The 15,470-nt window shown below is 34.5% G+C and overlaps 1 protein-coding gene across 3 annotated transcripts in view; it reads left to right on the top strand.

Annotated features, from left to right (window-relative positions):
* Positions 1 to 15,470, top strand: part of ATRNL1 (attractin like 1) — a 565,586-nt gene that overhangs the window by 32,999 nt on the left and 517,117 nt on the right. For all 3 annotated transcript variants that reach the window (XM_019725236.3, XM_088791845.1, XM_074338995.2), the window contains exons 6-7: positions 12,592 to 12,766; positions 15,251 to 15,338. In XM_019725236.3, coding sequence (XP_019580795.3) covers positions 12,592 to 12,766; positions 15,251 to 15,338 — 263 coding nt within the window. The remainder of the gene's footprint in view (positions 1 to 12,591; positions 12,767 to 15,250; positions 15,339 to 15,470) is intronic.

Here is a 15,470-nt window from a genome sequence, read left to right as displayed (position 1 = left end):
CCGTGACTACAGCAGAGGAGCAGTGGTGCAGGGGCTGACCCTGCAGAGGAGGGTTCCCTTTAGTGGGTCTGTGATACCTGCCCAGCCTGCCCTTTGGGTGTGTCATCCTTAGAGGCAGCTGGGTGATGCTCCAGCATGATCTGAAGCTGACTACCAGGTGTTCTAACCCTGGGGCCTCCTGGGAGCGGTGTTGCTGCAGGCCACGTTTAGCTGCAGCCTGTGTTCTGCCCAGGGCCACTTGGTATGAACCACAAGGCAATGTGCAGATGGCTGCTGCCCACTCTGGGTTTAGAGGTACCTCAAGAGGCCATCTGCAAACTGAGGCTGCCTGTCACTAGTGCTGGGCTTAGGGCCGCTCAGCCAGAGGTAAGGGACATGCTGAAGCCAAATGCTGCTTATTTGGGTTTTATGAATTTTTGAGACATTTTATGAAAGTCCACAGCATGAGCTAAGACAGGTTATTTGTACAGAAAACCCACTGGAAGTGTCTTGGGTTGGGTGGGGCATGGTCTCCAGGAATTACTAGGGCAGGGCAGAAGAAAGGTGGTAGCCAATTTAATGGAGACTCATATATGATGTCTACATATACCTGCGTCTGCACACAGAGAAGGGGGAAGGCTCAACAAAGAAACAATGGCTTCCATCCGCTCCTCCGACGGAACTCCTCCTTCAGCCTTCACCTTGAAACCAGACATTTCAGTTCCTCTGCATATGTCCCTGGCACCTTTTGAGCTGCCGCCTCAGCACTGGAGATCAGAGCGAGTGAGTCCATCAGTGAGTTAGTCCGTGCATGGTCCCTTTAAGAGGTACACCTGCGACTCCAGCTGACCTCCATCTCACTAAGCCACAATCTCTGCTGCTTTTCACAACCAGAAATTATGGCGACTTCTCTCCCTCTGTACTGGAACTCTGGGCTGGGGAGCCTAGCATTGGGCTGGGACCCCTCACTCCTCTGGGAGAGTCCTACTGCAGCCGAGATATGCCTCCTGATTTTTAATGGTCACACGTGGGCTTTGGGCAAGCCCGTTCTGTGTCTGCCCCTCTTACCAGTCTCGAGGTGGCTTTTTCTGTATGTCTACAGTTGTAGGGCTTTGGTTCAGCTAGACTTCAGGTGATTCTCAGTGATGGTTGTTCTGTGGCTTAATTGTAATTTAGATGTGGTCATGAGAGAAGTGAGCACAGAGTTTACCTTTTCCGCCATCTTGACCGTAAATGGCTGGCAGTTTTTTTGTAATATGTTATTTAGAACTGTATTCTTTGGGTTAAAAATGATAGGCTGTTGCTACCTTCATTCTATTTTATTCTTTTATATTGGTTAACTCTAGTTATTCTCTTTGGTTCTATGCTAGTCTATACCAAAAAAAAAAGTGTTAGTTTTTTAGAAATTGAGATTTTATTAAGAGAATAGAGGAAAAGCATAGCTTTATGTTAAGTTTTGGATTCCCTTCCTAACATTTCTCTAGTGCTTGTTCTACCTGGTCTTCCTGTCTCTTTGCTTTCTAAATTAGTTTTTCTGTGTAGCACAGCCTAAGACATCTGCTCAACCATCACTGTACTTCCACCCACCCCCTTAACTTTCTCATCTTTCTTCCTTAACCATTTAATTTCATTTTTTTAACCTTTTGAAACATTTTTCCAAGTTACATAGATGTATATTTTAAGGGTAGATGGCACCGTTAAAGTCAATTGTCCCTCTTTTCCTATAGAAGCCACTTAACAAAAACTGAAAGCTAAAATAGTAGAGAATCCCAAATAGCTGGTGATGGAAGGAGAACTAACTTGGTGGTGAACCGACAACGCAATATATAGATGATGTATTTTAGAATTGTACACTTGAAACCTATGTAATTTTGCTAACCAGTGTCACCCCAATACATTTAATAAAAATAAAAAAAATAAAATAGAGAAATTAGAAAATACTAAATGCAACATTTGAAAAACACACGTTCACTGCATAATGAATGTTTAATTTTGTCATAATGCATAGTTGTTAATGCTATATGCATATTAAATAGATTACTTAAAGTGTGTACTCACTGTGTGTACTCATCTGCTTCTGTGTTCTGTGGCATTTGTCACATAATAATTTTTTTTTTGTCTTAATAAGTCACAGGAGGGAAAAAGGCAACTTTGAAAAGAATTTTTATTTTAATATGGCTTCCAAAATTGGGATAAAGAAGTTTTAGAAGACATCAAAATCAAGATATAACAAATTAGATTTATGTTCATATGTAAAGAATACTGTAAAACGTTAATTTTCAAAGCAGACTCCAAAGTGTGGTATTTCCCCCATCCCACAATCAACTTGCTAACAGTGGCACCAGGTTTCTATCTTTTACATAATGTTAAAAAAAATCGGAATCCCTGGAAGTCTTTGATTGTACGCAACAGAAACTGTCTGGCTAACTTGAGCAGAAAAGGTAGTTACTGGAAGGTATGGCAGTAACCACTATGTCCCAGCATTCGTTCTTACCTTTTTAATAATAGAATTCACTGAGCTTTTTGGCTCAGCCTGTGGCCTTCCAGCTACAAACCACATTTCTGTCTTCCTTGCAGCTAGTATGGCTACTGTACTAAGTTTGGGTCAGTAGGATGCAAGTGGAAGTGCTGTGTAGAAATTTTAGACTATTGACATCTTCCCCTATGGCTAGTAAATGACAATAACTATAGTAACCAGTAGCACTTGCCCATTTGCCTCAAGGATGTTTCATGAGAGAGAAATTAACTTTTAGCCTATTTAAGCAACTTATTTTTGGTTCTCTTAACCTGTAACCTAATACAAAAGGATACTGAGTCGCTCACAAAAGAGATGGGAAGGCTGGAAAAACCTGGGTTGGAAAGGGGGAGGTACAACAGAAGACTAAGTGGGTAGATTCACAGCAAAGATGGAGCCACAGGAATGTTTGATTAGGATATTCCTGTCACTGCCACCACTGGCTTGTTCACTATGGGTACTGCATGCTGCAGGCATGGAGAGAGAGTCCTTTATTGTGCCCACATCTTTGTATCACGAGTGAAGATTTGAAGTCCTGCTTAGTAGCATCTGCTTGGCTGAACCTCAGCTTACCCTATACCTCGCTGCCTTAAGATATAGAAATAGAGAATTTGACTTTTCTCATTTGTGTAGTGGGAAGGGATCCTGTTTCTGAAAAAAAAAAAAAAAGAAAATAAAAAAAGAAAAATCACACATTGTGAGATTTCCCCAAACAGAAGAAAGGGGTTCAAGTGATTGGAATCTCCTAAACAAATACAAGTTTAAATGAAATATTTTAAAGTATAGATTGTTGCTGTAATCGACAAGGAATGGCCTAAGTAGTTCTCTCCTCTCAGAAAAACTTTGCAACGTGAAACAGATGGTAGGAGTAGACAGTTTATAAAGATAAACCAGTAGCTTTCTGAGGACAATTTTTTTTTCTTAATCCACTACAACAAAACATTTTTTTTCCTCTTCCAGAGATATGAAAAACAGGTTCATCTATTATATACAAGACTGTTGCTTAACCATTTAAAAATTGTCCCTGTTCCTTTCCTATTCCAGAATGCCCAGCTCAGTTGTATCGTTCAATCCTTTTAAACGTGTTTAGGATATTCTTTATGTTTTCACTATTTCTTTTCAGTCCAGTTCAGGTACAGTTCTCACATAAAGATTGGAGTTGGTTGTTTTCAGCCTTTACATTATTGATTAAAAGATAGTATCTGAATATGTAAATCATGTAATTTGGTGTTTTTATCAGTGCCTCTGATAAAGTCACACTTTATTTGGACTTTTTTCAGTTTCCTGCATCTTCTTCGTCCTTTACTATTTCAAGGCCTTTCTGATTCCTGAACTTCCTCCTAGAATAGCCTCACCCCATTAACATTCTAAGACTAGGTCAGATCCCCCTGTTATAAGCTTTCATAGGACTCTGCCTTTTTAATTTATTGCATTTATCACATTTATGTTTGTGTGATCCTTTGGTTATCTTTAATATTGGAATGTAAACTCCATGAAGTTGAGAATGATTATGTTTTGATCACCTTTGTGTCCTCAGCACCTTCTGTAGAGCCTGACATGTATTAATAGTAGGCACTCATTTTTTTTTTTTTCTTTTTTGGTTGAATGAATGAATTAGAAATGTATTAGTTTGCTAGTATAGTGATATATGAACATTCAAATATAGATGTTTTAGAAGACTAGCACTCCAATAAATTATGTAATTTACTTGGTATACAAAACATAATTTTAAGCATTGAGAGAAAAATTGAATGTGAGCACCTGGTTCTTGGATCCTTTGTCTTATATTTGTTTCAAACCTTTGATTTTAGATTTTAATATTTGCCACTGGGTGGCAGTATTGATTATCAGAGCACACACTTAAACTCCATGGCATTATTCAAGTTGTAAAAGATTGATAATTTTGCTTATTTAAAAAAAAAAAAAATATATATATATATATATATATATATATATTTTTTAAATAAGCAAAATTATCAATCTTTTATATATATATATATACACAATCTTTTAACTCAAACTCATGAATATTTTATTGTAAAGTATTTTTTTCTGTCTTAGTCATATAACATATTAGGACATAATTACTTTAGGATAGTGTATAAGTACTGGTTGATTTGAAGAATTTCACAGGATAGCTTTTATTTTCTTTTTGAAGTTTAATAATAATAAACATGATCTCTTTATTTAACTTTGTGGAGAGACAAGAGACATGTAATATACTAGATTCAATTCTTTTCTTTTAGTTCATTTCCCCACCCAGCAAAAACAGCACATCCACCTTTTTGCAAGAGCCGATAAAAATTTTATTCCTGACCTACTTGAAAAGTTGATTGTTTAAAAATAAAAGTAGTGCTGGGAATGTATGTATATAAAACAAGGCTTATTTGCTAATTCATTCATTTATTTAGTTCATTTATGTAACAAAACTTTTTGAGCATCTAAGTACTAGACATATCCTAGGTCTTTCGGATAAATCATGGAACAAATAAAACAAAGATCCTTGTGGATCTTCATTCAAGTCAGAGACAGATCATAAATGATAAATATATATGTGGTAAGTATAGTATAGTAGAAAGGGATGACAGTTGTGGAAAAATAAAGTAGAGCTGAGAAAGGGGGATAGATAGATCTGGGGATGGAAGTTACAATTTAAAATGGAATGGTCAGGTTAGGCCATCCTGCAAAGGTGACATTTGAGCAAAGACATGAAGCAAGTGAGGGAGTTAGCCATATAGATATTCAAGAGAAGAATATTCCTGGTAGAGAGAACAGTCACTGCAAAGCCCCTACCTGCAAAGGTAGGAACAAGCCTGGTGTGTCTGAGGACAAGCAAAAAAGGCCAGCATGTCTGGGCTTGAATTATTGAAGGGGAGATTAGTCAGACATAAGCTCAGAGAAGTTACAGAGCAAGACAGGTGGTTGGGGATATGGAGTTAAGGGGTTGTTGGAGTGATGGAGGTCTGTGGAGAATGGAGCTAGATCAGCTAAGCCTGATCTTGTAGGGCATTGTAAGGATTTTGACTTTTACCCTCAGTGAAGTGGGGAGCCGTTGAAGAAATTTGGGCAGAAGACTGGTATACTCTGACTTGGTTTGAAAAGGATCCTGTTGACTTCTTTATTGGAAATAGACTGTGGAAGCAGAGTACCAGTTAAGAGTCTACTGCTGTAATTACAGTCTAGATGAGAGATGGTAGTGGTGTGGGCAGCCAGTGGAGGGGTGAGAATTGTGTGAATACAGTATGTAATTTTAAGGCAGGGTTAATAGGATTTGCTGATGTATTGGATATGGGGGATGAGAGAAAGAAAAGAGTCAAAGATGACTTTAAGATTTTTGATCTCAGAGTAAGATGGAACTGTTATCAACTGATATGAGAAAGATTTTAGGAGGAAGATCAGTTTGATTTTGGTATATTAAGTTTGAGATGTCTTTTAGACATCTAAGAGGAGATGATGACAAGGCAGTTGGAGATTAGTGGAGAGAGGTCTGTACTAGAGCTATCGGTATGGGGGTGGTTGACTTAAAAATATTAAATTGGAAACTATTAATGGTACTTAAAGCCATGATATCAGATGAGATGACCAGGGAAGTGAGTATATAGAGAGTAGAAAAGAGGGCTGAGCTCTGGGTCACAGCACAGTGTACAGAACACAGACTATCTGTGCTAGACTTATAGTTCCTTCCTTATAGAAGTTTACCTCATGTTGAAATATTTACAACCACTTGTTTTGTTGCCTCTGACTTAGATAAGTAGTTAGCTCTATATTTGTCATTTTCAACTAACAAGGACCAAAATCTGTAAAGCTTTCTTTTAAGCATTCCACAACTCAAAAATAATAAGTTGGAAACCACTGTTTTTTGCTAATAGAGAGAGCAGTTTCTTTCCATTCTGTAATAGCATCACTGACCTGTGAGAACCAAGTATTTTTGGAGTAGACCTAGTATGGTGTTTACCACTCACACAATTCATTATTCTGTAAAATTAAAATAACTCCAAAACAGCTGTGGACATTTAATATATGCTAAGATTGATAACTGGCCATTGGAAATTGCTTTTATGGCCTAGAAAATGTTTAGAATAATTTAGATACTGAAACAAAATAAAAGTTTTCTAATGATGTTAGAAGATAGGATCCTTGCAATGATGTTATCTTGTTTTGCCTGTTATTGGAGAACTTCAGACTCAGTACACATTAAATCATAAGACTATTTCTGGAATGTTACAGTAAGTTACATACACCTGTCTTAAAAAATCTCCCTTCTCAGCATATTTTCCATTTCCTATTAGCAACCCAATTTCTTCTGGGAAATTGCTTTTCACTCATTGAGAGGAGTCTCGATGGGATGATATATCCGGATACCTCTCTGTTCTAAGCTTGATTTTTCCAGCCTCTTTTTGGAATTCTCTGAATTACCCATATTTTCCCAATAAATTCCCAGTTTTCCTAGCCAAAATTAGTTTCTGTGGCTTACAAGCAAATAAATCTAACTGCTATAGTAACCCTAGAGATACAGTTAGAGAGTATATATATTTTTCTGTTATTGCATTTATTTAAAATATCAGAAGTGGTATCAGCAGTATAGAGTTATTTATAGAAATTCAATTTAACAACCTGCATTTGATGTAGTTCAAAGTTAGCAGTATTTATGTAATCTCAATTGAGAACTGCAAAGAGAAAATAAAATTTGGCGTTTTAAATATGTACCTAATAGTAAAATAAATATATATATATATATTTAATGGCGTAGATTATATATGAATTAAAGGTCTGAGCCAAAACTGTATTGAAAAGAATTCTAAAACTCTGGAGCAAGATTTTTAAAGAAAATCTCTTATCTGACCTGATCACTTTTTGGTTTCTTTTCCTGCTTTAAGTGATATAAAGAAACTAATTCTTGCTTTGAGGAATTAAAGCTTGCTGTTAAAATGTGAATCTGTAAGAGGACAAGTGCCTCATTATTGAAGGACATAAAATTTTACTGTTTGGTTTCCCGTTCTGCATCTTTGTACATAGCAGTTATAGTTTTTCTAGTAGCATCAGAAATTAGTATATCGATTTAATCATAAATTTGGGGGACTTTTGGGGAATTGCTGTTTAACTCACTTGAAGACTTTAAATTTTTATCCTTTATGGAAGCAAAGTTATTTTATAAATCTAATTTGTGTAAAGCAAATAAAATTTTTTGTACTGATTTCTATTATAAAATCAGAGATGGATTCCTTTAGAAAAACGTTTTCCAGTGTAAAATAATTAGAATACCTGGGGAAGAAAGGAACAGTGTAATTCAGTAGTTCTGGAATTGCTTTAGAAAAACTTTCAAAACTTTGTAGTACTTTCTTTATTCTATGTTTTGTTATTTACAATTATTTTTCAATTGGATTTATTTGTGATTATAGGAATTCTGTACTTAAAAATTTACTGTGTTTTTGCAATATATATTTATAATGACTCATAATACTAGTCTTCATTAACCTAGATTGCCTGTGGACTTAATTATACTTAGTTTCCTTGTGTATAAAGTGAGGGCATTGGTGTAATAAGGTTACTATTATGAAGCTTTTATTAGAGTATTAAATATTAAGTACAATCTCATTTTATCTTCCCAGAATCTTATGTTTTTCTAGGTGTAATCTCAGTGATTATACTGAAGCTTATAGAAGTTAACTAACTCATCCAAGGTTTCACAGCTAATAAGTAGGAAAGCTACCGTGTTTCCCCAAAAATAAGACTTAGCTGACCATCAGCTCTAATGCTTCTTTTGGAGCAAGAATTAATATAAGACCCGAGGGTATTATATTATATTATATTATATCGTATCATATATCATATCATATTATATTATATAAGACTTGGTCTTACTTTAGTGAGACCAGGTCTTACACTAAAGTAAGAATGGGTCTTATATTACTTTTTGTTCCAAAAGACGCATTAGAGCTGAGGGTCCAGCTAGGTCTTATTTTCGGGGAAACACAGTAGGTTAGGCTACATAGCTCATGCTCTTAGTTTTTTATAGCTCCATGGTTATTTTCATTCGTTCATTCAATAAATGTGTCCTGAGGCCAATCATGTAGAGGTTGTAGGCTAAATTAAGGATTTTTTGTTTTATTTTAAGTTTGGTGGGAAATTATTGAAAGATTTTGAATAGGGGAATGATCGGAAGGATTTATATTTTTAATCATTATGGTTGCATTGTGGAGAGTTGAATGTGACCGGAAGGGAGCAAAAACGGAAATATGGAGACCAGTTTGGAGACTATTGCAATAGAGTGAATGGTGGCTTGGACTAGGATAGTAGTTGTAAAGGAAGGGATCAGTGGTTGGAGTGTGGTAAGGGTGACAGAACTGAAAAATATTTATAATTGTAAGGTACAGGCACCAACCTATCAAAATGGATGCTGGCCTTAGTTCTGGAACAGAATCCTGGGTGAGCCGTGCTATACCTATACCTGGCATTTTCTCTTGAGCTGTTGATTGTGGAGAGGTCTGGGTTATGTCAGGGGAAGGGCCAGGGGAGCTGGGAAGGGCAGGCTGGGTACTTGGGTATGTGAGGCAGCATCTACTTCATTGAAGCGTTTCCATATTTTAAAAGTTGGAAAATGTGTAGCCCTGCATACCTGATGAATGTCAGTCTAGGATTTGTTGGTGGATTAGATGTGGGGTATGAAACATCAACATTTTAGTTTTGGACATGTTAAGTTTGAGATGATCATTAGGTATCCAAGTGGAAATGTCATGTAGGTGGTATGACTTTGAGTCTGGAATTCAAGAGAGATTGTAGGGCTGGAGATATAAATTTGAGAGGGGTCAGTGTATAATTCTACATCGTATGGTTATGGGACAGCCTTTTACCCTCAAACATCTGTCTCTCAGCAGCCTGTCACTAATGCCCAAAGTTACAACATTAGAAATTTATTCCTAGTTTTGGATTATTCAACTATACATAACCTGTGGAAAAGGCAGCATATTGAACTTTCATGAAAACCCACTGTAATGTGATTAGTTTATTATATCTTTTTTGAGACAGCTGAGATCCGCTTACCTTGAGGAGATTCCCATATTGATTGATAGAAGTTATGCAGGGAGAGTTATTCAGAGATCTTGTATAAGGGGCTAGTTATACAATGGTAGACAATTTCTCATGGACATGTTCTTATACAAAGGGAGTCTTAGAGAGCCTTAAAAGTAGATCTCAATGTTAGATTTTTAATGGATGACGAAGGCTGTGTGTATATAAAGTGTTCTTTATAGTTGTGCTTTAAATTAATGTTCAGTGTATGAATTTACATTTTAAATCTTTTTAGTTGTAGAATGCAGAAAGCTACAAATTATAACATCTAATTGTCCTTAAAATAAGTCATACTCATAAATCTTTCCTTCTATTTATACTTATTAATTTGTAGTAAAATAAAGACAATCTATAGAGTTTAGCTATAGACTAATCCTTCTAATAAGTTCTAGAAGTTACATAACATGTGGTAGTAAAAAAAAGATAGGAAAAATTTTGACTGCTATTTTCTTTCGTGTAGAAAATCAGATATTTTAGATTTTGGAGTAAAATTTACAAAAATTCTGGTATTCTGTTTTCTGTATTAAATAATATTTAGTTTAAATAAATTCATTAAATTAATACATTTAGTTATTAGTGTTAGTTTCCTATAACTGCTATAATGAATTACCACAAACTTACCATTCTGGAGGTTATAAGTCTGAAATCACTGGGCCAAAGTCAAGGTGTTGTCAGGGCCATACTCCCTCTGGAGGCTCTGAGAAAATCTACGCCTTGACTTTTCCAGCTTCCAGCGCTACAGTCCCTTCATTTCTTGCTTTCTTTTCCCCTTTCTTTGTCCTTAAAACTTTCAGCACAGCATCTTGCTTCAGTGGTCACGTTGCTTTCTTCTTCTGTAGTCAGATCTCCCTCTCTTACGGACACTTGTGATTACGTGTAGAGCCCACTTGGATAATCCAGGATAAACTCCCCAGTTCAAGACCCTTAATTTAATTATATCTGCACAGTCACTATTGCCAGGTAAGCTAGCATTCACAGGGTTCAGTGATTGGAACCTAGATATCTTAGGGGACCATTATTCAGCCTTCCACAAACTGCTCTGAAATATTTTGCTTTAGTGCAAATTCCATAGAGATACTACTAATTTAAATATATCCCTGATTCTGTTAAGAATTTTATAGACCGTTGTTCCCTATCAAACTCTTTGTCAAGTAACCCCCTAGTATTATTTGACTGCACCCAACTCAGTGTCTGTAGGTGGTAACTGCTTTTAAGTGTTTATTTAGAATGAGTTTCAAATAATTAGAAAAGTTGCAAGAATAAGAATAGCAAAGAATATTCGAATGTCCTTTACCCAGATTCACCTATTACTAACATTCTACTGATGGGCTATTGTTTGCCAACCCAAGTTAAATGAATTCTAAGTAAGTTAGAATTGTAGTTAAAATTTTTTTAAATCAGTGTGTTCCTTTAATTTCTTTGATTACCAAGGAATAGTTCACAGTCTTTTCATTCAGAAATAATACAGTTTTCTATATCTGATTTAAAAGAATGTATCATTATCAAAGAGATAATCTAGGGTGTTACCGACTTGTACCTGAAAAATAGACTCATAGAATGTAAGTTTTGAAAAGGACTTTGAAGATGAATGAATGTATGGGTGAGTGAACATAAACAAATAAAACTGTGTAGGCTAATGCTTCTCAAATTAGCGTCTGTTTGGAAGTTTTAAAGTGTTGTGATTCAATGATAATCTAAAACTTTTTGATATAACCAAATTTAAGATAAAATGATTGATCTTATAATTGGGTAAAAATGCCCCTTGACTGCAGTGCGAGCGTTAGTGTTGACTGTTGATTTGGGACCAAGTGGTATCCCGTATTATAGGATAAAAAGGAAATTATTGAAGTGTACTGATGCTTCTGTGACAATGGAAGATCAAATGATGATATGGCATATTATATGAATTAAAAAGGTTTATGAATGGTAGAGGAAAGAGAAGTGATGGGAAGATTATGTTGTCAAAATAATGTAAATATCCTAGATGTATGGAAAAGATGCTATAAGAATTAAATAATTTTCAACCTGGGACCAATGATTTAGTTTGAGCAAAACAGCACCAACTACATATTAAGTGAACATTAATTTTTTTGGTTTTATCAGTTTGCTTATATATCATATAATTTATACATATATGTTTTGTGTTTATAAAAACTTTAAACAAAAGAAGTTTATGTTTAGTTTTTGTTCAAACATATTTTAGTTTTATTAGAATTAAAAATCATTTATGAGCCTTCTAAGTTTGGTGAAAATATATTTTCTTTAGGACCATTCCTTCCATTATTTAAGTTTGAGAAACTAATCTAGGCTATTCTGCTGCAGATGAGGAAAGCAAGACTCATGGGTAACATTGTGAATATGGAAAGGAAAGGCAGTGTTTTCAACTTATAGTATTTAAGTTATCTTGAGCTAATTCATATTTTTATTTTATTATGCATAATAATTTTTCTTTTTGAAAATAATAAGCCCTCCCTACTGATGCCAATTTTGGTTATTAATAATAATAATAATAATGCTAAGAAAAATGTAATTTTTATTTTTATATTTGTTTGGTAGTTTACAATTTACAAATGCTTTCATTTCCACTGTCTTTAAAAAAAAATATTTATAATAACCCTTAGGGGATAGGTTGTTATTTCTGTTTTATAGATGAAGGCTTGATGATGATGGGAGAGGTAAACAGACTTGCCCAAGGTCACACTTCTAGTAAGTGACAGAACTGGGATATAAGTACATTGCTTTCTATTCTAATATTCTAGTAGTAAAGTAAATACGAAATTTCATATTATTTCAATGATTCTTTCAGATTGTTAAATTTATTTGACCGTCTGAGTGTATGATTAGCCCCCTCTCCCATAGGCATTACATTTTGTGTTAGAATTTTTCTTGTAAGTTAGTTTAGACGGTTTATTATGTACATTTATTAATATGATGAGCGTTGAAGTTTTAGTTCTCTTAATCCACATATTGTTTCTCTAAGCTAAGTTCTCTGTTTAATGCACTGTGTTGTTTGATTTTTTTTTTAATAGGTCCGGATTGTTCTTTGAATGTTCCTTCCACTGAGTCTTACTGGATTCTGCCAAATGTTAAACCCTTCAGTCCTTCTGTAGGTCGGGCTTCCCATAAAGCAGTTTTACATGGAAAATTTATGTGGGTGATTGGTGGATATACTTTTAACTACAGTTCTTTTCAAATGGTCCTGAAGTAAGTTTTTTTTCTTTTTCAGATTTTCACAATCTATTATTTAAGCTGGATTTTTTTGGTAGCAAGACTATCCTAAATGTCTATTTTATTGCTTTCTAAATTTATGAATGTTTGTTTTTTGTGATAGTATCTATTTGCTACGTGGAAGTGATTTGATAATCTATGAATCCAGTATATCCGTAGTTAAATATTTGCCATTGTGCATATAGGATTGTTTTGTATAGTTATTTCATTGCTTGTCTAGAGTGCTTTTAATAAATTCTAAGTAGAAAATATTAACTTCAAGTAAGGGAGGCCAGGTCTGTATTAGATGTTATGAATGCTGTCCCATTTTGTTTCTTCAGAATGAAGTTTAATTGCTTATATAAAAATACTTTATTTGTCCTGTAAATTAATTTACCTGAACTTTTTTTACTTTGAATTAGCTTTACAAGCTTTTGTTGGGATAACAGTGCCAGCATTATAAAATAGATCATTCATTCACTGTTGTCTCAATAGAGATTGTTCTCTGCATGATTGGATGATAAGGGGAATCACATGGATGGCAGCTTTATCTGATTTCTTTTCAGCTGGTGATTGTATTTTATGAAAGTTCAATAATAGTATAAAAGAGGAAATGGGAAGAATAATTTGATTATCATTGTTGTTTTTAGTGGTCATATTCATAATATGTAATAACCAGTGTAACCTGGGCATCAGCCAGTCAGAACTGACCCTGGAGAGTATACTGTAATGGTGTGTCCCCAGTAGGTTGCTGGATATGGAGATTAATACACAGGGCACCCAGTAAAACTTGAATTTCAGATAAACAATGAATAATTTTTTAGTGTAAGTAGCCCCTTGCAATATTCTTTTTTGATTTTGTCCCAAATAGTGCATGGGTTCTCCCTGTACTAACAAATTGTTTGTCATTTTGTGAAATTCATACTTAACTGGCATCCTGTGCTTTATCCGGCAACCCTACCCACTAAAAATATTAGCTCTATTAATTTGGGGTATTTAAAAATTCTGCTTATAATTGGAGATTGCTTTAAAACTGTGATTGAATATGATCAGAATTAAAGTTTAAAATAAATTCTGGAGAGAGGAAGAGTTTTAAGTAAATATTTAAGTGAACAATTAGAATTCTGTAATGCAAATATGAAGGATAAAATATAGTAGAAATAATTGAAAGAGAGTTGGTAAGATTAAAATGAATTGCTAAGATGTGAAAAGAACCTGAAGAAATGAGATTTAAATGTGAAAACAAAAAGGAAATTAACTATGCTTATTGAAAATGAAAAGCCTGTGAAAATCAAGTAAAATGGTTTTCGCATTTTTAATGGGCTGTAAGAAAGAACACAGAAGAATACGTAAGACCAATGTGGTCCACAAAGTCTGAGATGTTTACTATCTGGCCCTTTTACAGAAATAGTTTGGTGAGTCCTAATTTATGGTAACTTGGTGGAAAGCATTGTGTTGGGTACTTGTAGGTAGGTAGCACAGTAGTGAGTCTGTGGAATTTATGTTCTGATTGATTATGTTTCCTCATTTGTATCATGCACGTGTATCTTATAACTCCAGTGTAGGAAATAAGTTAAACATAATGGTGGAAAGAGATTTTGTTACCCTTCCCTTTATTTTTTTGTGGAGGGAGCTTCCTTCCCTTTCCTAATAAGTTGGAGGAAGAAAGAGAAGCAGCGAGATAATAATTGATGGTGAGCTTCTTAAACAAGGTCTTAGTCAGTTGTTGACTATGGGCTGCTTTTTGTACGTTTTGGCAAATTGAAGAGACTTAAGGTAGAGTAATGGTGACAACTGAACTGGAATTGTGTTAGATAATAAGCATTTGAGAGTCATGGTTTGGAACTTCTGTTTTCATATGTATATTTTCAGACCGAAGAACAAATCCTAATTTTCATTTTTTTATCCTGTAATCCAAATCGTACCTTAGTTTTACAAAAGTTTCTATCTTAATAGATTCATTTTACACACTCTCCCAAAAAAATGATTAGTAAGCAAGGTGTATTTGTGCAGGAAATAAATACTTCTTGGTAAATTTATTAATGCTAAGCTAAATATGTGTAAAAGGATAAAAATGAATATGTAAAGCAAATGGCTGTTGTAAAAATGGAGAGAATTTCCATCTATTTCCAAAAGAAAAAGCTGCCTTCTTTTTTAAAATCTAAAAATGCAGAACAGCTCCCTATTGTTTAGGTTAAGCAATTGGTTGAAGTTGTTAAAGCAATTGAACAAATTAATTCCAGTAATAAATAGCCTTGTCAAGTTAATGTATATTACACAATTAAGTTATTGAATCTTAATTTAGAGTAGGTATATCTTGAGCGTCTTTATTAAAAATACCTAATATAGTCCATGAAATTATGAGTTTATTCTAATTGTTTTGAATTGAATGAATACTTGAATACAGATGAAGAAAGCATATGCAGAATAAAAGAGCAAAAGTGACTCTTAGCTTATGAAGTTATTTTTTCTTGTTTTTAGTTACAATTTAGAAAACAGTATATGGAATGTAGGAACTCTGTCACGGGGACCTCTCCAGAGATATGGACACTCTCTTGCTTTATATCAGGTATGGATCCTGCTTTTTAAATTTTAATCATTTTTTGAGTTTACCTTAGAGAAAAACAATACTAAATCTCAGATTTATTTCAAACACTTAATGAGAACAATAGATCATACGGATCACAATAACTTGAGGTGT

Source organism: Rhinolophus sinicus, chromosome 15 (genome assembly GCF_057876585.1).
Source record: "Rhinolophus sinicus isolate RSI-liver-muscle chromosome 15, RSI-T2T, whole genome shotgun sequence".
Classification (NCBI taxonomy): Eukaryota; Metazoa; Chordata; class Mammalia; order Chiroptera; family Rhinolophidae; genus Rhinolophus; species Rhinolophus sinicus.
Note: the sequence above shows the minus strand (reverse complement) of the source record. Positions and strands in the feature narration are given on the sequence as shown.